The sequence below is a fragment of the Aythya fuligula genome, chromosome 3, assembly GCF_009819795.1.
Source record: "Aythya fuligula isolate bAytFul2 chromosome 3, bAytFul2.pri, whole genome shotgun sequence".
NCBI classification, from domain to species: Eukaryota; Metazoa; Chordata; class Aves; order Anseriformes; family Anatidae; genus Aythya; species Aythya fuligula.
Window position 1 is genome coordinate 11,194,404 of NC_045561.1, and position 23,344 is coordinate 11,217,747.

General features: G+C 41.8%; 1 protein-coding gene across 11 annotated transcripts in view; it reads right to left on the reverse strand.

Moving 5' to 3' along the window:
• Positions 1 to 23,344, reverse strand: part of EHBP1 (EH domain binding protein 1) — a 208,902-nt gene that overhangs the window by 97,211 nt on the left and 88,347 nt on the right. For all 11 annotated transcript variants that reach the window (XM_032183615.1, XM_032183614.1, XM_032183617.1 and 8 more), the window contains 2 exons: positions 18,534 to 18,786; positions 12,286 to 12,472 (listed from right to left, as the gene is read on the reverse strand). In XM_032183615.1, the coding sequence (XP_032039506.1) occupies positions 12,286 to 12,472; positions 18,534 to 18,786 (440 nt within the window). The remainder of the gene's footprint in view (positions 1 to 12,285; positions 12,473 to 18,533; positions 18,787 to 23,344) is intronic.

Consider the following 23,344-nt stretch of genomic DNA (forward strand, 5'->3'; position numbering starts at 1 on the left):
CTTTACCAAAGCAGAAGTCACGGTCTGTAAAACCAAGCGTGCAACTCAAAGCCTTCCCCATCCTTTGAGAACATTTGGCTGAATGGCAGCAAGGTGTTTGGTTATCCTCAGCGCATGCTCCAGGAGCCAGCCACTGGCCTCACACCACCTCTGCTGCCTCCTCCCAGGTCCCTGCCAGCACAGGAGTCCCAGCTAAGAACTTCAAGAAAACATCGTGGATAAGGATTTACAGATTACACATCCCAGAAGCTAGCCCTGGTTTTACTTTGAGCTGTTTTTCAGACGCTTTGGCAGGCTGCCTCGCCTGGCCAACGGTGCTTGCACCTCATCCGGCTTGTGCCCTGCCAGAGAGATGGGACAGTGCCACGAAAGCACTGACCTTTAGGAACGTGAGCACTCGAGAAACCTGAACACTCCCAGCAGTTCCTAACTTTCTTCTTGCATTTACACACCTTAAGGGTATTTAAATGGTCGATTTCAGGCAAGTAACTTCAGCTCCCCTGCGATCCCACAGAAAGTGGTGAAACGAGAACCTTGCATTTGCTGGTAAGACAGACTGGTGAGCAACTTAGATTCATTCAAGGAAATTCAAAGGTTTCTATACCTTGTAATATGTATTTACCTGGGAAACACTGAATGGATTCTAGCCTTAGTGCCTTTTTTTTTAATTTATTTTTTAAATAAAACTCCCCTTTGCCCCATCACAGAACATGCCTTGTGCTTGTTAGCTCTTCCAGTTGTCACCACCAAAGGCCAGAGATGAATTTTCTTCCCGCAGAACGGGACACAGTTTTACATTTCCAAGATGAAATAAAACATATAAAACTACAGCCATTACTTGTCTAAGAGACCCTATTTTTCCAGAAAAGGTGAAACAACATTTTATGAAGATGACAAATCTAAGTGCTGTGATTTGTAAATACGAGTTAGATTTAAAAATATGAAACGTAAGGCTTTGAATGTCATAATGCTGGTTAAATTACCAAACATTATTTGCAAAGACATTTTGCAGAATTGCTAACTGGCCCAGTCCAGAACTGCTGCAGGCACTGCCAGTGTTTCCATCCATTTCAATGGGAGCTACACTGCCCCAGTACGGCAGAAATACCTTAAAGAGCAATTATGAAAATTGCAGAAGGAGCCATGTGTTTATCATCCTGCAAATTATGTATATTAATCTGCAATTAAAATGCTTTTTCTAGGGCAGCCCTGGAGACCTGGTTTCTGCAGCCCCGCTACTAATAAGGATGTAAAGAAAACTGAAACACTTCAGTAGCAGCACTTAAGGTTGCTAAATCAAAGATCAGAAGTTGGGATATTATGAAATTATAGTTACGTATTCAACGTTAATTGGCATCCTTTGTATATCTGCAGCTTGATACAATCTTTAGCAGCACTTCTTTCCCTAGACTCGTCCCTTACAGACAGGGCACGACGACCACCCTGAATGGGACTACCCACCGACCCTATTGTTTCCGTAGTATTAGTTGTTTGTCCTCATGCTTCATCTGCTGCACACTCCCTGGACCTTGAACTGAACACAGTATCATTAATCTCATCAAAGGGCTTTTCTACAGTCTCCATCTTCGTGGTATTTTAATCTAGAAGATTAAACGTTTAATTTTCCAGACATCCTCATGAGGTAGCAGTCCCGTCCATTTAACCAAAGCAAATGAGAGCTCCACAAAAAAGACGGCTCCAGATCATTGGAAGCTTTTGAGCCCTGAGTCTGAGGCACCTAAGAGCCAATTCACAGGGTGCTGCTGGTTTTATCACACTTGGTGTGTGCTCTTCCAGCTGCACTGCGCCTGAGTCAAGCCCATAGCTCGGCTCATTTATCATATCTGTATCAAGCTGGGAACTTAAAAATAACACCACAGTCCAAAATTTGGTTCGAGAGATTAGCTTAGCACCACATACGGTATTCCTGAGGGAGGAAAGGATAATACTGACCGCTCCCAGACAGCATTTAGTTGCCTTACTTGTCGGTGAAAGCTGTGCCTTTCCGCTGGCCCTTGGTGCAAGCAGCGCGCGCCCCGGCCTAGTTCCCTGGGTCACAGCTGCTGCACGAGGGATACATGAGGGATGCACGTGGCAACTTGTCTCCAGCTACACAACGCTCTGGTTCCTTGCTATGTGTGCTCAGAAATGGGCTAAGGGGAGAAGTGTGGGGATGAGGTTGAAAGGAGCTCAAGCTCTGCCTCCAAACCCAACGCAGGACCCCCACTGCTGTGCAGCAACGTGGGTAAATTATGGCCTTCTGTGCTTTTTCAACCTGAGAGCCTAAAAGAAGCATCTCTCGTAGAGGAAATGCAGCAGCTGGATTAATGAAGGCATTGGTTTCACCTACACTTCTGAGGAATACAAACTGACTCCTGTTGGCAGCAGTCACAGCCATCATACGAAGAAAAGAGACACCCCTTTCCACCAGCTCATTCTACTACACTCGCAGAGCCACTTGCAAGGAGGAGGGGATCAAGCAAGGCTGCAAAGAGATGAAATCCACTATCCAACTAACGCTGACAGCCACTGAAGTACAACTACGCAGGCAAAACGAGCAATGGCCAACTACAAACGAGTTGATCACTTTGGTAGCCTAAGGAGGCCACACAAGCAGAAGCCTGTTCATAAAGGCACGAGTCTCAAGCACGTCCATACAGTATCCGGATACTCCTTTGAGTTGTAACGGGTAGTAAAAAAATGTCACTTCTGGTCTCGCTCGTGACCGTTCATGGATAGCCTGTCACACGTTAAACGTCACTTCTCATACCGGTTTTTACCAAATCGCTAACTGATGAGGTAGAACAAAGCAGGGAATCCTCATTTTGCTGACAAACTGACACTGTTCTTACTCCTCCACATCCACAACTCCTACCCGGCAGCCATACCTGTGTGTTCTGCCCTACCATGGCTCTACTCTAGGTCATGCACACAAGGAAGGGGCTGTCCATATTCAGGGACAGTCCATCTCACCAACTTTAAAAGCCTGTCAATTAGTTGTCCAAGTTTAACTTACCTCAACTCTTTTGTAGCCAGTGGAGAGCAGCAGACACCTCTAGGAACTGGGTATTTGAAGCAGGCAGGTGACTCGCTCTCAAAAATGGATCTATTTTATTAAGGTCCAGTCCTGGGAACTCCTACTCACAGAAGCAGTCGATAGAACTGCTAATTGCTCCTGCATGTTATCAAAACACACACCCTTTTCTCTACAAAATGCATTACATTTGTACCACTTGTACCTTTCTTGGTGCTACAGAGAGGTGCACTCAGCTTCAGTCATCACAATTCCAAGACAAAAAGCAGGCTGAAGAATACCATGGAATGAAAACTCCTTTTCCCCAGAAAGACACTTCTGTAAAAGTCATTTTTTAACAGCCCACACTTGCAGTTGGGATTCAAGCCTTCAGACTGTATTTATTTGAGATTTCTTTGCTTTCAACAGATTTTTGTTCTTCTTCTTACAAATAGGGACAATAGATAAATACTTAGATAATTTTATTTTAAGAAGTTATTAGTATATATATATATATATATCTGCGCATACATACATGGTTTTGTGCATCCAGAATGCTTCCCCACTTATAAAGAAATTAGTGAACACTCTGATCAGCAGTGAAACACAAGTATAAGAAACAGTACCAAGAAGCTACAATAGTTACCTATCTGATGATTAGCAGTGATACACTGCATCCCTCCTTCCCACTTGCATGAACACTGGCTCCCTCATTAAGAATTCATTTGACTTGCACAAAACACAAAACCAGTGACAACAGAGAAAAGGATTTTGCTTTCCCTGTAGTGTCAGAGTACCTATATTCAGTAAACAGGAACTTGGGCGATTAAAGAAATTAAACATGGAATGAATCACAGAATCACAGAATTTTCTAGGTTGGAAGAGACCTCAAGGTCATCGAGTCCAACCTCTGACCTAACGCTAACAGTCCCCACTAAACCATTTCCCTAAGCTCTACATCTAAACGTCTTTTAAAGACCTCCAGGGATGGTGACTCCACCACTTCCCTGGGCAGCCTGTTCCAGTGCCTCACAACCCTTTCAGTGAAGAAGTTCTTCCTAACATCTAACCTAAAACTCCCCTGGCTCAACTTAAGCCCATTCCCCCTCGTCCTGTCACCAGGCACGTGGGAGAACAGGCCAACCCCCACCTCGCTACAGCCTCCCTTGAGGTACCCATAGAGAGCGATAAGGTCGGCCCTGAGCCTCCTCTTCTCCAGGCTGAACAAGCCCAGCTCCCTCAGCCGCTCCTCGTAGGACTTGTTCTCCAGGCCCCTCACCAGCTTCGTCGCCCTTCTCTGGACTCTCTCGAGCACCTCCATGTCCTTCTTGTAGCGAGGGGCCCAAAACTGAACACAGTACTCGAGGTGCGGCCTCACCAGAGCTGAGTACAGGGGGACGATCACCTCCCTAGCCCTGCTGGCCACACTGTTCCTGATACAAGCCAGGATGCTGTTGGCCTTCTTGGCCACCTGAGCACACTGCTGGATCATATTCAGCCGACTATCCACCATCACTCCCAGGTCCTTCTCTGCCTGGCAGCTCTCCAACCATTCCTCTCCCAGCCTGTAGCTCTGCTTGGGGTTATTGCGCCCCAGGTGCAGGACCCGGCAAATGCTTTTGCTTTAAGTATGAACAGATAGAGTTAAATCACCAAAGCCATTTCCACGTGAAATAGTGGTTCAACACTCACTTTGCATCACGTTTGTAATGTGAACAAGTTACTTCCCGGCAGCATGAGGCCAAGTACCACTGTATCATCACACCCTACAGATGCTCTGAATGACAACTGCCCCAGACCAGCACTTCACTGGGACACCCAGGATGTGCTTTACAGTCTAGTGATGACCGTGCTGCCACCAAAAGGGACTGTGCTGCCAGGTTCCCAGGTCACTGCTGTGTTCCTGTTACTCAAATAACCCCCAATCAAGGCTGGTGCTGGCTCAAGGTGGGGCAAGGAAGGTGGCAATGTGAGAAGTCAGGATGGGGGCTGATCGCAACATAGCAAATGCAAAACCTGAGCAAGCATTAGGTGAAAGCAGGATATTCTTTAGCCTGTAACTTCAACAAAATGAAAAAATATGACACTTGTATTGGAAGGGAACAGTTCACTCTTTATTCTAACAAGGTTGCTTTGTCTCCAAACGTTAGTTAATAGTAAGAAACGCAGAAAAAGCTCATAGGTAGTCAAGTTGACAAACACCATATAAAAGTCACGCAAACAGTAGTAAGAGACTAAGTATGGTACAAAAAAAGAAGGGTCTTTTATTAACACTTGAGAACCCGCAAGTTTCATGAGTTGTCTGTGCTTCAACATGATTATCTCACTGCCTCTCTGTTCACATTACCTGTAAGGCTTTTTTCCTATTAGAAGATAAATTGTCTGACGGCTGTATGCAAAGACAGATTTTCTCAGAGTGCCTTTTTTTTGCACAACTTCCTAACAGTAGATATCTCAAAATTCTGCCCACTACCTCCTGAGTCTTGATGAACTATCTGCAGAGGAAGTAACGAAGATCTCAATGCAAATGAGCTGCACGATTCCTTTGCAGCTAACGTGAAGCTGGAAAGGAGCAAACTCATTAAAGAAGATGTAACAGGAGGTCAGGGAGTGCTGATGTGAATGCATAACTGAGATACTTTTGATACAGAGAGACAATAAGAGATCTCCTTAATCTACCATTTGCAATTTAATGTAATTTCCCTGCCTGGCAGCATCACTGTATCTTTCTTTAGATGAGCTCTTCCTATTGTTCAGTCACATAAGGTTGATAGTGTTGAGGTAAATATAAGAAGTGAATGACCAGAAACAGCAAGCATCTCTGAGACCTTGCAGAGTACCACCTAGTACTACATCCAATGCTATTTTGCTCCCCTTCCACTAAACAATTGAGAAGTTGTATGTTTCATTTCTGTGTAAACATTTATTCTGCCTTGAACTACAGGTTTCTCCTTGTTCCCTTGACAAGAACCTGGGAACTCCTCTTCTCTCCTAAGAACGTAATTCTCACGTGCTCCTCCCCCTGATAGTTTGAAGGATAACCTGCCTATCAGACAGAAAGCTTTGTGAATAAAAGCAGCCCGTGTAGACAACGGATTACAAAGGATATTGGATGGAGATGAGTTACTATATGCGATGCAGAAAAAGGATTCTGTACTTCGGATTACAGCATGCCACTTTTCCTACAAGCATGTTTCATTAGAGCTTCAACCAGCTAGGTCGGCTGGCACAAGAGAACTGGCTACCACTGGCCATACAAAACATTCATTTTGGTTTAAACAAGGAAACCAGAGCTTAAACAACGGTGGCGACAGCCAGAAATGTTAGTATTGGCTTTGGACTATGACGTGAACACGTATTCTTCTTTCCTGCCAATGTAAAAGGTCACCAACAAGCTCTTGTCTACAGGCACCAAAATCAATGCCTATGTATTTGTGACTATCAGCAACACTGTGACTGTCATAAAGGTCAGCATGGTGTCTGCATTAGGACAGCCAGGCCTATTTATTACCCTGTCTTGCTGTTAGATACTTTGACCAAATGCTAAGCGTAGCTCAAAAACCAGCTAAATCATCCCAGAACAAGTTCAAGAAGCATCCTGCGGTCTGATACACATCCCGTGTAAGTGACGTAATCACTTACTGTCAGAGAAATGCTTATCATGAAGACTGGAGTACAGGAGTTTTATTTGCTGAGGTATGTTCTGGATGGCCTGAGAGGGGGCTGCGAGATGGAGATCTCTGAGAGCTACCAGGACTGGTGCTGACAAAGGGTCCACGCACCTGCTCTGCAAGTGCGTACCTAGGACCGATGAACACAGATTTCCAAACCCTGCAGACAGGACATAAGAACAGGCTGGATTCCCCACAGCTAACAAAACTGTTGCCTTTCAGTAGTTTCGTTACAAGCACATTACCCAAAACGCAAGGACTTGGGATTCGTGGCCATCAACAGGGCCTGAACCTTGACCACAGCCTGGCACAAACAAACTACAATGTAATAGGAAAAATCTTCTTGGGAATGGTTTCCTGAAGGGAAGGGCATGAGCTAGCTGTTGCAGAAGCAATGCCGACCCACTGCAGGAGATGTGTGCTTTCAACATGTAGAAATAACTCCACGGTTGAGGGTGATTACCTGTTGGCTAGTAAATAATTCCTTACCCCCTGCATAAATGCAGTCGCATTCCTGCCCCCTTTTTCTGACAAAGGCACCAAAACGCATGACTTTGAGACACATGGTGTGTACCAGTGATGTGATCCAGTTGTAACTCTTGAACTGATGCCTGGATCTCACCTCCAGTAAGCTCAGCATCACCCGGGTATAGTAAGAGATGAGACCAAAGTTCAGCCGGTTGAAGTCTGAATTTTTTAATCTGCTAGAGCCACGACAGGCACTGGTACGCACACGATGCCTTGGTTTGATGAAAGGGAACCACTGGCACAGACACTAGCTTTTGAGGCTGAAAGAAGTTCAACTTTTTTCCCCCAGATCAATGGCAAGTGGAATAAATTCAGCCTCCATCACCCCTGAGAAAGGCAGAACCTTGTTACCCAAACCGTGTGGAGAGCAGTGACATGGTATGGCGGTAACAAGCCCAACAAGCCCAATTCGGTTTGGCTTGACAGCACTGGAGCAGACTGATGACTAAGAAGCTTAATTACAGTTTCACAGTGCATTTGTCAGACTCATCTAAATATAGCCGGCACACCATAGTCTTCAAGCCATTTAAGATGATTAACTGTGGGCTAATTCTAGACTTTTAGACTTTGCATTTTTAAACTCCCCGATGACTCAGATTATTTTAGAGGAGACGTGGAAGGAAGATGGGAGAGATTTAAGCTATTTCTTCAGGAAATACAGGTAATAATATTTTGAAGCAAAACTTCCTCCCGACCCACATATGGCAAATGTTGAGCTAGCACAACCAGGCCAAGAGCTGGCTGGACCTTTATGGGAAGCTAGGCCCCCAGTAAAGGACCATACTCCAGTTCTCTGACTGCCCAGGCAAACAGGGCAAGGTAAATATTTGGAAAAGGTCAGGTGAACAACGTGCAGAGAGAGGTATGCTGCAAATGACCAGAGAGGCAACAGCCAGTGCAGGCCGATCTTCCAGCAGCTAAAGAAGTAGAGGTGCCTCTTAAAGGAAATTAATATGAAAGGCGCAAGACTCTCCAATCACCAGCACTCATGAACTTCTCCAAACCCATCAGCTTGGGGCAGGCAGAAGCAGCCTCGTTTGCATCCTTTTCTCACATATGAATTTTATTAAGGGATGGTAAGTGGACACCAAGTGAGGCAATATCTTTGGGGAGGAAAGAGGCCAAAGGCAAGCCCTGAAGAAGGGGGAAGACACTGTTATGGTTATTACTATCATTAGCATCGTTATTTTAAACTTGCATTTCAGACAGAACAGGACTCGGGTCCGTGTTGCAGGAATTACCAGACAGCATCCATAGCTTCAGGCACAGGTAGGCTATAAGCCTGAGAACAATCATTTCAAGAAAAAAAAAAAAAAAAAAAAAAAAAAAGGTTTAAATATTTCTCATATTTAGTTTCATGACTTGTCCTTCTGACCAACAATCATCTATAATTGTCCAGGCAATACGTTTTTATGTCAGTCTCCCAGTGAGATGCAGTCCTTGCTTCAAACTCTAGTTCCAGTGTTTTCACGGCTATTAAAATTAATGCCTATTTATTGGTGTTTCAGATTCCAGATGCGCTGATTGTGGAGTTCCTGAAGGTTAACCAACCCACGACTCCACACTGAAGCACTCTCCTCACCTTGGGGATACCCAGCACGATGCTCCGTACCACCAGATCAGAACACGTTTTCTGGAATTTTCTCCCTGGTTTTATACGAAGCTTTTACACATAATTATCTTGTACAACATAAATCTCTGAACAAAGGAACTCAAAGGAGTTTGATTTCCATGGTGTCAGGAGTAATAGGGGTAATTAACTGTGGATGTGATTCCAGGAAAATCTAGAAATAGCATCCAGCTGTTAAAAGATCATACAACTCCTGTAGAAGAAAGCCTTTTGCAATTCACATAGATGCATTAGCTTAAGCCTGTTCTCAAATGAGACATGTCCAAGACTGCTGACTGCTAAAAATTCATTGTTTTATTTTTCTCTTTTATTACCACAGACACTGCTGCTATATATTAAAAAAACATGCACACACACACACAAAAAAAAAAATCATGTGTGGGAAGTCAGATATCCCTCAGGCAAGAAACACCTTCCACCACTACTCGGGTAATGGTAAAGTGTTGGATTCGGGCTATGATGTTTCAACAGCAAACACAACTGCACTTCTGTGGAAGTTTCCTTACATCCCGGGTGCCAATGCTAGAAGGCTCATTGCAGCTGAATACCGAACGAAGCGATTTTGGTGTCCAGCCATACCCTAGGGATTTGATTTTTGGGTGTATACTCTGGAAAATATCACCCTTTCTCGCCCTACTTTTAAGTTCTAGGAGCTTTTAAATCCTAAGTATTTAAATTCCTAGGAGCTTCACTACTGTCTTCAAAATCTAATTGCTTTTTTTTTTTTTTTTTTTTTTTTTTTTTTAAGAGGGTGACATAACTTCAAGTATTTGGAACCTCTATCTTGAGTAGGAATCTGTCATGTGTCAAATCTTTCAAGAGTAATTTGCACCTAATAATCTTGCTGATATATAGATGTGAGTAAGAGCATTTGTATTTTTGTGTTCAGCAAATGTTATGAACACCATTAGCGTGTGAAGGAAAAAATGAGTTCCAAATACTCTACCAAAGATTTGCAGAGGCATTTTAAGGAGTCTCGCTCCTTAAACTCTGAAGTTCTAGCAGTAATGCTGTGTTCATGTTGTCTAAAGACTAACATTTTTGCCCTGCAACCATTTCCCATGAAGACAACCAAGACGGGAATTGACTCTGTTGGGATACTTGGGTTCTGGTCACAGTTCCAGTAGAGGCTTTCTGTGCCCAGATAACTTGGATAAATCACTAAGTTCAGCTACTTAACCTCCCTCCACCTATGCTCACCGCCATGGGACTACTCCCCCTACATAAGGACACGTGCCAAGTTCATGTTTGTATAGTGCCTATACCCTTGGATGGGAGTTTTGTCAGAGCTGCTAAACACCAACACTCTTACTGAGCAATAAATTACGTGTGCCAACAGTCCAAGTCCTACCTGGGTACTATTTTGTACCGGTGTGAGGAAATCATTTCATTTTCTTTTCTTTTTCAGTGTCAGTACTCTGAGTTTCAAGCAGCATTCCAAGTAAAGTGCTTTTCATCTAAAATTACTAGATTATCTTAAATCAAAACAATTTAAGCAAAGAAAAATGACTTAGAAAAAACTTTCTGAATTGCAAGTGATCATACAGTACTTTAGTATACCCAGTAAGCAAAACTTTCCAACCTAGATGTAACATAACAAACCCAGACACTGCATCTTCCCTAATGGTCTCACATCATCCAAAATTTGTTAAAAAAATAAATTAATGCTTTCCTAAACTGCAGAAGGTCATTGCAGAGCTTCAGCTTCCCCCATGGCCATAATACTTAAGTTTCAGTACTTGGACTTTCGCTGATCTCAGCTGTGCCTCATCTTCAGTGGCAGAGAGGTGGGCTGCAAGAAGGCAGGCACCAAAATATTAGGAAACTAACACCCTGCCTAACAGCAGAAACTACTTGGCTGCATTCCTAACACCACAGTAGGTTCACTCCCATGTCTTTTCTTAATCAATTTCAGCTTTTAGAAAATCTAAAACTATGAGAATCAAATACAGCAATGCTGCTTTATTTCAGCCCAATGAAAACATGAAATAAAGCAGAGATATTTCCTTGGAAGCAGACCTGTAAAAATAAAAAAAAAAACCCTCTCAAACAATGAGCACTGGGGGGCACAACCTCCATCAAGAAAGATGATAAAATCTCCTCCACAGAAGTCTCAGTCTTTTCTCTGCTGGGTAGTACCAGAATGCTTTACTTTGGCCACTTGTCTTCAACCCGAGTGCCAGACTCCACCAGAAATCAAGTAATGTGGATTGTGTCTTTTTTTTTTTTTTAACACAACCTCCAGCCAACAGGATCAAACCCCATCACAGTGCATTATGTAACTGCAATATTTGGATGTAATATTGCCATGGTAGTGGTCTTGCATATTAAGAATAACTTGTGAATCGTGCTTGTGGCCTTACCGTGCTGTTTTGTTTTGCTGTGAGTAGACACAGATTAGATTTCTGGTCTCATACTCTTCACCCTGAGTGAGTGCTAAAATGACAGCAAGATCAGAGCCTGGGGGGACAAGGACATGTCAGCAATCTAGCTGACTAATTAAGCAATGAAATGATAGGTATGACAAGTAGTTTCATTCAATTCTTGGAGTACTGCAGCTCCAATACAAGGCAAAACAGATAATACGCATAAATTGAGAGGTGTGCTGGAAGAGAAGCCTTCTGTCCTCATCTTCCTACCCTTAATAACAAGCGGTCAGCACGTACCAAATTCTTTCTTATAAAGGTCCCATTAACACATATTGTTAAATGCTTATTTTGTTAAAGAAAAAAAAAACAAAAAACACACAAGCAGAGCTAATTGTTGAAACACTGGAATTAAAATCCACACAGGAGTTAGCTGTTGTAAACCTAGGTACCTACATGTATGCTGCACACTGCCCTCTTCAACAGAAGTTAATTCGTATTTTAAGTTGAGAAACACAGCGATGCGAGAGGGTGTATGTATGCTCAGTCTGGACATTCCTAATAAACTGTTAATCTGTTCTAAAGTAGACTGTGTCCTTTCATTTATTTTTTAATTACTTCCACATACCTATGGAATTGGACATACATAAATCCAAACACAAACAGTGTCCAGTACTAAGCTCTTAAAACCCAGATTTATGACAGAAACGTGGAGAAAGACTCTTCAACAGGGGCAAGGCTTAGTGACATTACAATAGATCAAGACAAAGTATTGTTCAACATGATTTTCTTCCTTCTCAATGGTATATCCAGCTGTCCAGTACCGTTTGTTACTAGAAGACTCTTTTCTTTGAAACTGCAGTTGCTGTTACTGTTGTCATTAAATCCTTAAAGAAAAAATACAAGCTCCTACTGCTGCTCTCTCCCTATGAACCAGCAAGTGAATAGAGATGAGCCAACACCTTATTAAGTACAAGCAAAGCTGTTACGATGGCCCGCGGAAATAAATAGGATGTCTACAATCCACATGAAGGTACTGTTAAAAATAAAGGCAAAATTTTGGTATAAAAAACCTACCTTAGGAGAAGAAGAAAGCTCCCTCGATGCAGGAATAGCTGACATGTTCTCACTCATGCCTGTCTCTGTCTTTGGCAAGAGGTTTGGTGGTTCAGGAGCCTTTCTTTTCATCTTCTTTTCTGGTTCTTGCAGTGGAGCAACTTTAATTAAAGCAGGGCTTGATTTTGGTTCATAAAACGGATTTGATCTAATTAAAAGAAGGGAAACACATTTCTTTGCTATCTCCTTGGAATTCAAAATGAAAGTAAGACCTATTTAGAGAAGCTGATGACTAAATATTTTTTATTATCCACACAAGAAAACATTTTACTTTCACATGCTTTAAAATGCTACTTTTTCATATGATTGACAAATGAGATAAAACAGCTAAAACCGCATTAGCTCATAACTCCTATAAACCACATAAGTTCTCCTAGATGACAGAAGTTTTATTAACAACAAAGCTAACTTCAAATACACCTGGCTATCTAACAAATGCCTGATTTACAGATGAGATCAATACCAATTAACCTGAGGGAAGTTGCTGGCTGTTGAGTATTCTGATGAATAGAATCAAGGATTCTTAATTAGAACAGATTTAAGGACCAGGTCACTTTTACATGCGTAAAACTCAACACGGCTTTAGAGGCCTCACTCTAGGCTAAGTCCAAAAATTCTGTCCTCAGCAGGCACACACACCATGGCGAGCATCTTTCAAATTGTGCAGCAAACAGTCATCACATCATTTCAAGAGTACTTTTTGGACAAAAGGATAGTGTAAAACAAACAAACAAACAAAAGTTGGCTTCTGTACTCCTCTCTACAGGTACCAGTAGCTAGTACCTGTCTTATTTGAAAGTGATTTAATTCTTTAATAACTAAACCTCATTTAAGGAACAGTAAAATTCTTCCAAAGTCGATGTAGTCCAAAGAATTATTTTCAACTGTGGTGTTCACATTTCAACTCTGTAGTTAGTTGTTCCACCCTAAATAAACACTTCCATGGCATTTCCAACTTCCATCTACTAGTTTGATGCATCAAATATCAACCAGTAACACATCAAATAACAGCTTCTACTACACACTTAAAAGAGAGAGCAATGTTATACCCTGCTAAGTATACTTACAGGAACCTTCTTCACACTAAACTAACTTATTCATGCTCTTAGGTTTTAATGTTTTGCAATCCCAAACTGGACAGTTAATTACAAAACAGGTATGTTAATTCATTCCTTTCCATTCCATACTTCCCCTGCGAGATATATTTATCATCCATCGCAAACAATGTTCACGTAATGAAGTCACTGCAGTTCCCAAAGAGCTATCTGCATACAGTTATATAAAGGGTAATTAATCACAACAAGTAACAGTGCTTTGAAATCAACTCGAGATGGAAACAATAACGCACACAGCATGAGATAAAAGTTACCTAGCTAGATCCATTAACAGATTGCCTCTCAAGATAAGAGAAATGAGCTAGTGTATGCTGATTTTGAACAACCAAACCAGCAACATTTGGGCCCAAACAACAAACCAACTGGCCACCCAGTTTCCTTCCACACAACACTACTCCCAGTTGTGCCTACCTGTAGTATACAAATACGTCTTTCGGTCTCTTAGACTGACTTTAGAATTGGTCTTACTGCAGTTCAACCCTGTCCTTTCACTGAGAAAAAAAGCAATTAATAATCCACACTGCAGAAAATAAGGCTACTTCTGAAAGGCGAAGTTTATTGAAGCACGTAAGAGAAGACCAGGCACAAAACCTCCAGACCTTTCTGAGAATCTGCCGCCACTTGTTAAAGAAAAAGAGATCTGAATCCAGATACCGAAGTGAAAGGAAAGCCTAACACTAAAATAACTCCTCTGCTGACTGAAGGCAACTTTCAGGTGTTCCCACTTTGCTGCCCGTCAAGCGCAAAGCCACCGGCGCAATCAAAACTAAGGGCGACATCAAAATAACAAGTTAAATGAAAACGGATGGGTGTTTTCCAGGGGAGGCAGCAGAAAAAAGGAGGGTATTCAGTCTGAAGCAGGGAATGCACCTAGCTGTCAGTAGCCCTAATTTAGCTGACAGCCCAGCTCAGCTGTCTTCAGACACCGGAAAGTTCAAAGGGAGGTGAAAATGAAGATAAAAGAGATAAAGGCTGAAGAACAATGAACTCTGCAGGAGAGCACAAGGTTTGCCTTAGCTTTGTACGTCGGCCTTCTCAGCAGCCATGAGATGCAGCAGGCTCGGTGGTGCTGAAATTATCCTGTGCAGCCCGACTTGGAACAAGAAAGGTGCATTCGTAAGGTTAAAAACAAATCTGGTGCAAGCAAAAACAAGAGTTGGAAAGAAGCATATTTGAAATGTCTATGCTTTAGGATTCTTTGTGCTGCATGTGTAATCCTGAAGGATCGCACCCTACTGCATCTGTCAGAAGAAAGGGCTGTCAAGAGACAAGTCACTGGTTTTGTTTCCTAGAAAGTATTTTGCTTTAGAGCTGGGCTAAACCCTCACATCTTGGTCATAGCATGATCTGAACACACACACACAGTTTATTTTCCACCTTTCTCTTTATACCTTTTAATTGGTCTTACAAATATTTTTTCAAAACCGTTTCTCAGGTTTGACACAGACAACATCCCGTGGTTCTTGCCAGAAGACAGCAGAAATTTTGAAGTCACTGCTGTCCAATAGATGGAGGGGAGTTTGGCCCAACCACATGGCTCTGTGAGATTCTAGGCAAGGGAAAAGTCTGGCTCAAAAAAGCCTTAGCTTAAAAATACAAACGCACTCCTCTCTGAAGTTAGCTCACGTGTTTTTTTTTGCATTAGCGACGCTACTGAATTGATCCCCACAGCAGGATTTGCCCTAAAGAGATGCTAGACTGTCCACTACAAAATTAAAAATAGAACCTACCAAACTACCTGGCACTAAGCAGTCACCAGCAGCGGGGTGGTTTGTGGCTTCTTGTGCAAGAGCCATCTTCAACAGGTGGCACCTCAATAGTCCTTCCGCCCAGACAGCATTGTCCTGAGCCATGCAACGATTAACGAGGTAAGAAGCCACGGAGCCAAATAATATCTGAAAGCGAGTTTTATTCTGACCAATTTAAAGATGTTTCTGACCGGCATTACTGGTTAAATTAAAAAAAAAAAAAAAAAAAAAAAAAAAACACACAACGTTTTATTGAGGAGGAAAAACAAAGCTGTTAGTGTGCTAGGGTTAAGAGGTCAGGCTGCTTATGGATCAGAAGTACTCAGGTTGAAAGGGTTGTACTTGTAATTAGTTGTGATCTGTGCTGTTTTCCAATAATTAAACTCAACTTGGCAAGGCAAGCTGTTCTTTATTACCAGTTAGCCACCTACCATTTTGATTTTAATGTATACGACTCAAAAAGGCAAAAGCAGAATTTTACACTAACATTCGAACGCCCGAACTAATATAGGGAATATTAGGGATAAGGAAAACGTGTTCGTTATCTCTAGTTAGGCAGGAGAATTTAGCCAGAGGAAGCAAGTTTTGCGAGCAGTTTTACAGGAGAATGCATTTGTGGTGGACCGTCTTCATCCACCTGCACCATGCAACGCCTCATTACGCCGGTGCTTGTGACTAGGCTTTGCTTACGCGTGTTGTGAAACGCTCCATTATCTTCACAACCATTAGTGAAATAGGTTTGCATTAAGCCAATTACCCAAGGTAAATCCTCCACAGAGGCGCAGCGAGGGTAGGTAGCTTGTCCAAGATTACAACGGGAGTTTGTTACAAAACTGGAAGCAGAGTTCAGGTCTCAGGGCACTTTGTGCAAGGTCTGAGTCCAAAATCCCAATTAGAGATTTGCCAAAGCAGAGTGGGACAAGGGTCCTGATTTTCAGTGTTTTCCCAGGACACAGCATCACATTTCCCACAAAATAGAAGAGGAGAATGCCAAGTGGTGCACTAAGCCAACCCCACCGAAACTTTCCTGAGTGACACTACGTGTCCTTCAGAAGACTTACGTCTTCCATCTATCAGGTTCAAAGTCATTCCCAGGGAAAACACTGGACCAGGGGTAGTCAAACATGATTAAAAACCAACCCAAACCAACACAACTCAGAAAATAAGATGTTAGGAGAGAGGCTGAAGATAATATGCAAAGTTTTCTAATGCCGTGATATGACCCAGTTGTTCAGCCTTGTCTTGTTACACTGCTGAGGTCAAGTCAACACATCTCAAAATAGAGACACAGCAGAAGAAAACAGAGGGTCCCGAGACGTGCGATGAAAATGATTAGAGACATGAAGAGACTTCTGTATGAAGAGAGATGGAAAAAGTTAGCACTGCTTAACTCAGACAAGTGGTGAACATGTTAGAGAACCCAGCAACAGTTTACGGCAGATAAACCCGGTAGTACTAGCTGTTGTTTTCAGAGGCCAACATATGGGATTGGAAAGCTAACTTACTTCCAGTCAATAAAAGGAAATACGCTCCATGTAACACCTTATTTTCTTGTGGAAATTGACACTGAAGACTAGACTTTAGAAGGATTTGGAAGAAGATTAGCCACTTGGATAATAAAAACATCTTTATTCACATTAGATAAGAAACAATACACACCTGGATGTAAACCCTTATGACACAGGACACACAAACTGACACTGCTTATGAAAATCTTTCCTTCAGTGCTTATCATACCATGCATAACCTTAGCAGGAACTTTTTACCAAAAAAAAAAAAAGAAAATTGATGACATAAGGTGAAGCAAAATAATGTTATTACGGGTGAGTTAGCATCACAAGTTTTATGTTCCTAGACTAGAGTTCTATTACTACATGTTTTTCCTCCAGAGTGTTTCAATATAAAGATCTAAGGGCTCCTCATGCCATGCTTTACCCATTACGTTAAAAAAAAAAAAAAGTCTCTGTGTCTTTTTCAATGACTCCTGTAGCCTGGGAGGAAAGTGGCAAGAGGTAGCTACTGGGGCATCTGGACATAAAAACCTGTTGTCAAATATGTAGGAGTACACATATATATATACACATACATATACATATATATACATATACACACACACAATAATACATACATATATATAAATATATGTATATATATTTATATATGTATAAATATATATAAATAATAAATATATGTATGTATTATTTTTCCCTGTGGATTCTGGTGATCAGCAAACCATCAGGGATGGCTACTGTGAATGTCAACGGTGTGATCACACTGGGTCTGAAGATACAGCAGCCACTGCTGTTTGTTCAGGCAGTGCCCCGATGAACAGGCCTGACCAAGAAATCATTCCCCAATGCCTTCTTTTTCTTCTCTTTTCCACAAAACAACACCATCAACATAGCCACAGAGCTTTAAAAGGAAAAGACACTGCAGGGTCTTTGTACATTTCTGTCAGAGTGCACAGGAATTCTTCACTTTCCTAGAACGTGGCTATAAACAGAGAAACATGAAGATGATAGCAGGACACCTGTTTTAATATTTAATATTAAAGTAATGCAAATGTCATGCCGTGATAAATCTTATTAAGTACCGTAAAACTAAACGTTAATTACAGTTGTTGTCTGTAAAATTGCTCATGTGTAATCACCATAAACTGTCTCATGAGTGGTGTGGTTGGTGACTAATAACCACAAACAAGGAGTAGGCACACACCTTCAAACTTCCCAAGCTGCACAGCTATTGCAAAAAGCTCACTCCTTGTTAGGTTTCTATACTATAACACAAGGCAATCAGTGGGAGTTTATAAAAGTTTTGTGTGGTTACGATAAAAGAAACAACCTAACGAAGCACATATGCTGTTAGCTTTCTGATGCAGAGATTTAGTTTTATGAGAATTTCAAAACTTGCTATGCAGACAGCACGGAGCCCTTCCTTTACACATGTTGCACACCCATATAAAACAAACTCTCCATCATCATTAACAAAAATCATTATTTTAAGTAGCAAAAATAATGGCAAAAGAGACAGGAAGGCCCAAGCTCCTTAATTTTTGGCTCATATACAATTGGCAGGGAATGAACTGCCAAAAAGGTACACAGACTGTTCCCTATCAAGTAACTTGCTATCAATGAGGCTAAGAAGCATTTCCCAACTGATCATGTTCAGTTGTACAGCCGAACACTATGACTTGGGGGTATGATATTTCCTACTGCTGAGCTGCAGATCAGTCTGTCCCGGGGAGATGATTAAGGATCACCATGACTGAACCCAATACACCTCAAGATTAAGCCAGGGATCCCACTAATGCTCCCAAGGCCGCTGAAAGATGAAGAATCATACTTACTCATCTAGCTCTTCCTCTTCAGCTTTGGAGGTATCTGCATAGAGGTATTTGCTCATATCCACGGGTCTGACATTTTTCCTTTTTGCAGGTTGAGGAGAAGAATCTCTGGCAGTTACAAATGCTTCAGGCTCAGCATCTGGCTCATCAAATGGGTTCAAGTACTCTGGGGCATCTTCATCCTTGAAGGGATTGTAATTGTCAGCATAGAAACTTTCTTCTGGCTTTGAAGATGAAGCGATTTCAGTATCCGGTTCTACCAAACAACAACAAGAAAATCATTAAGCAGATTGAACACAGAAAAAAAAAAATGATGCCATTTTTATCAGATCTGTACATTTCGAGAGCTTATGAAAAGGTTTGCTTCCTAATTTTATCTACATAAAGTCCTAGCCTTTGATGAATTTTCATGCTTTATTTATTTGCAGTGCAACCTTGTTTATTCCGAAACAGGGTCTTCCAAAGGGTCATTGCATCTGGAGTATATTGAATAGGCTTCATTTTCTCACTTACTAACGTGCTTCCAATGTAATTTGTTATTAGTTTTCTTATTTGTCATATAAATGGTATCATGGCAGATTTTAAAACATTTTCCCAAGCTATTAGCCAATTCGTATCCTAACAAAATGTTCTTAATTATTTAGTTGAGCTTTTAATAAAGAAAATAGATACCCTATATTTTTATAATAGAATTACTTTTATTGTGTATTAAAAATGGTGATAACTAGTAGGTGCTCTTTTCATTCCTTAAAATGACTGAACTAAAATCAGTTATTAGGTATGACCAGTAATTACATTTCAAAACATACATATTTTCACTGCTAACGGCTTCTGGTAACAATACAGAGTCTCACAGTAAAAATGAATTTAAATTGACCCTAAAGAGATGGATAATCAAATTACTCATCTATTATTTGGGCTGTACAGCAAAAACTTATTAGCAACCTGGAGCTCTGTGCAGGCCTTTGAGTAACAGACACCACAGAAAGAACATCACACAAAAGTGAAGGGCTGCTGGATATTGAATGATACAAATCCCCATACAGCAATACAACATTTCTCACAATGACACGTAGTACCATTAATCTTACTCCTCCTGCAGCATCAAACGATCAGTTCAATATTGGATTTGATGTGCTTTCATAATCTATGCAAATCGGAAATTCAATGGAGGGTTATTAAAAGCTAATTTCCAGTAACCACTCCCACACTCTTTTTGATGGAAAGTGTTTCCTTTTCATGTTTAGTGAAGAAAAAAAATACCACTTAGCTTTAAAAGAAAAAACGTTAAGTGTTATTTGTAGCAAGGCTCTGAAAGTAATAAGAAAAGATGGAGTTCCAAGTGTATTTGTCACTAAACAAACTTTTGGGAAGACAAAATTGCCAGCTGATCAACTACCAGAGCCACAGGCAGTGCCAGGAACAGCACTGCTGCTGCTAGGCCACGGATGGAGGATGTGCTCAGGTCACGAATCCTGCAGCAGGAAAGGCTTCAGTCCTTCTTGGAGCAACTGAGATCTGCTGGAAAGATTTTGGATTGAGAATAACCTCAGATCTTCCATGCCTTTCTTCTCTTTGGTTCTTCACATTTGAACGGCAAAGATTGTATTAACATATTATCTTTCATGCTCATTCTAAGGGTCTGTCTGTGAAGCGATGGATCTTTTTTCTCCATGGCCAGAAATTTAGAAATCAAATGGGTTTGGCTGGAATAAAGGAATAAAATAATGAAAATCTTACTTAAATGCTACGTGGACACTCGGGAGACAAATCGCTCATCTGGGACTGAGGCTGAGCTCCGCTGGGTGAAACCAAATAAAATTGCTTTTTGCCAGACAGCACTGCAGGTTCTGACTGGCAGACACACTTATGACTATGCACAGTGCTTGTGCCTGTGGGATTTCCCATTGGTGATTACAGAGAAAATTACATTAAAAAATTCCTTTAACTCCAGGTGAGGTTTACAGTTTCTTATTCCCTCACCAACCTGGTCTAACTTAGCATTAAAGAAGCAATGCATACAGTACACTCACACCTGGATTCTGTACATGCTCTGAGTTCTTATATTTAACTTCAGTTTCACAATGCAGCTGACACCGTCTCACACCAAAAACTGAAGCGAAAAAGAGACCCAAGTGTAAACCAGACATTGCACTGAAATAGGAGGAGAAGAAAGTGAAGTGAGATCACTGAAATTTATTACTACGCCTAACAGTCCAATGACCTTTGCACTGTGAAAAATATGTTATAAAAAAGAACTAATTAATCCAAATCCTTGTGGCTAGAGGGAAATAAATAAATAAGTCAGGGTTGCAGTAACAGCTTTAGCTAAACCTAAAAAAAGAGGTCCTGTTTCGATTGGAACTGGTTAAGCCTCATCTGAACGTCTCAACTGTTACACAAACATCTCAGCTCTGTCCTGTGGGGGGGGGGGGCATGTAGACAAACTACTGCAGGACAGAGCAGAGAACATATTTGCAGTATTCCAACCAATCAATTCATAAACAGGGTGTAAACTATTAGGCATTTACCGTGGGAGAAAGGGTAGTTAATGCACAGCAGGGGACACGTGTTAAGCTCATACCCTCGCTGGTGCTGTGGTGGTTTGGTCATAAGTTTCCATCCTTCTGAGACAGATGTTTTGGAGAAATAAGGTAATACTGAAGGTCAGCAGTTTAACTTAAGGGAAAAGACATCAGTCAAGGTGAAAACTTTTAAAAACACGGATACAATCACACCAAGCACGAATCTTTGACAGCAATATAGATGAAATACAGAGCACAGGCCGACGTTTCTAATGCAATTTTTCATTTAGTTTAAGCTAAACAGGGAAAAGAGATCTTATATCGGCTTACTTTAGCATCCAGTGCAGGTGGTGATGACAAGCAGACCTTTTGCTCTGCTTGCCCTGAGATGTCCTCAGGGTGGGTTCCTACAGCTGAGCTAATTATCTAGACCCCTTTGCTGTCAAAGCAAAGGAACAGCTGCTGGTAGGACCAAGTCATTTGTCCTTCCTGATAACTCACACGTGGCATTCAAAGAAACATTCCTACAATTAAACAATTGTGTTGGATGCGTGCATTTTAGTTTAAAATGGGGGGACCTTTTAATAGAAGGAATGTCAGTAACATTGCCTGAAGTTGAAAACACTCAGGGAAACCATCTCTTACAACTGCATGGTAGGCCTTGATTTTCAATTTGCTTTCGTTTCTCCTGGAAACAATGAGTTAAATATTGAAATCTCATACATTTTAAGGGGCAATGCAAATGGTTTTTGCAATTCCTTCTATTTCAACACTATGGATCAAGTGCTGTAACGTTAACTAGGGCAAATTTCTTTCTCTTGCTCGTTGGCTCAGCAGTAACTACAGGTTTGGCCTTACACGCAGAGCACTGCAGGTCAGCACTGAGGGACCTTTGGCTTAAAAGATTTCACAAAATTCTGCACATAGGCTAAAAGTAAAGGAGCTAAGGAGCTTCTAAACGTTTCACTTTTAGGACTTCTACAGGTAGGATTTTGCAGGGGCTCACTAGAACCCCATGAGCTTGTCCCTCCCCTCCTTGTCTCTCCCCCCTGTCCTCCAGGACACAATTTGTTTTTTTCTCTGCTTCCTCAGCTGTCCCTGCAGAAGGAAGGGTCCCCATCCTCTACTGGGGAGCAGAGCCCAGCCTCCAGAAAAAGAGAACAGCTTTTGGGATCAACACCGTTCTGCTCTGCCACCAGCCACAGTGATGCTCCTCTCAGAGCCAAGCTCCTGCTGCAAGGCACAGCACAGTGACGAGCAGACAGAGCAAAGAGTGAGCACCAAAAATCCAGGGAAAGCATTCCCTCTCCTGAACCCAGCCAGGATATCTCCCATGGGGTCTCTGAAACTCTTCGTATCTACCTTTTGTGTCAAGTGTTGGTCATCACTTTGTGAGCTCCTCTAAAGCTAATTGAGTTGTTGCCAGAACAGCGACCCACCACCACTGCTCTTAACTCTGCAGCCGCTGTTACCTTTCTCTGTAACAAAGATACCTGTATTTTCTGCAGGAGCTAACGACGTTGGTTATTGCCTTTTGGGAGGGCTGAATATTCATCAGCTTCAAAACAGCTTATTTCCTTCTTCAGACTGATTTTACACCAATGGCACCACCTATTTTCCTGCCTCCCTCCAGCATTAATCACAGCTGAAAGCACAAGACTTAGGTCACTCCTTAAACTGATTTTTTAATTGCCGTTCTCTACACTTTAAAAAAAAAATACATTCGCAGCTTGGCACTCCAAGGGTCAAACACACAATAGTTTTGCATGGTTAGGTAATAAAGCCACAGGGGTAGGAGTGACAAGAGAACAGGTAGAGTATTACTACAGCAGAAGCACCATGTGCTCTTGTGCCAGATTCTGGAGACATTACTTGCCCTAACTGCACTGAGAAAGACAGCTCGTGATAGTAATCACTGACTGGCACTACCTATCTGCACAATCAGCCTTCTAGTTCCCAGAGGATCTCCAAAAATCACCCTGCCCTTCAACCCACTTGCCTTTTGTAACGCAAACATATTGTGACATATCCCTTAAAACCAAACAACCCCCCCACCAAAACATTACACACACAACTTTCCCCTTGGCAAGGGATGAAAGAACAAGCCACATGTGAAAGATATTTAGTTATGCCATTTACTGCGCTACTGGCAGCCACACAGACACGATGGTGATGTGAGCAGCGTAATGAACAGCACGGAATAAAAATGGTTCTTCCCAGTACTTCTAGAAAGCATAATGACTGGCATCCATGTAAACCACAGGTGATTTTCTCTTACTTTTATTAATG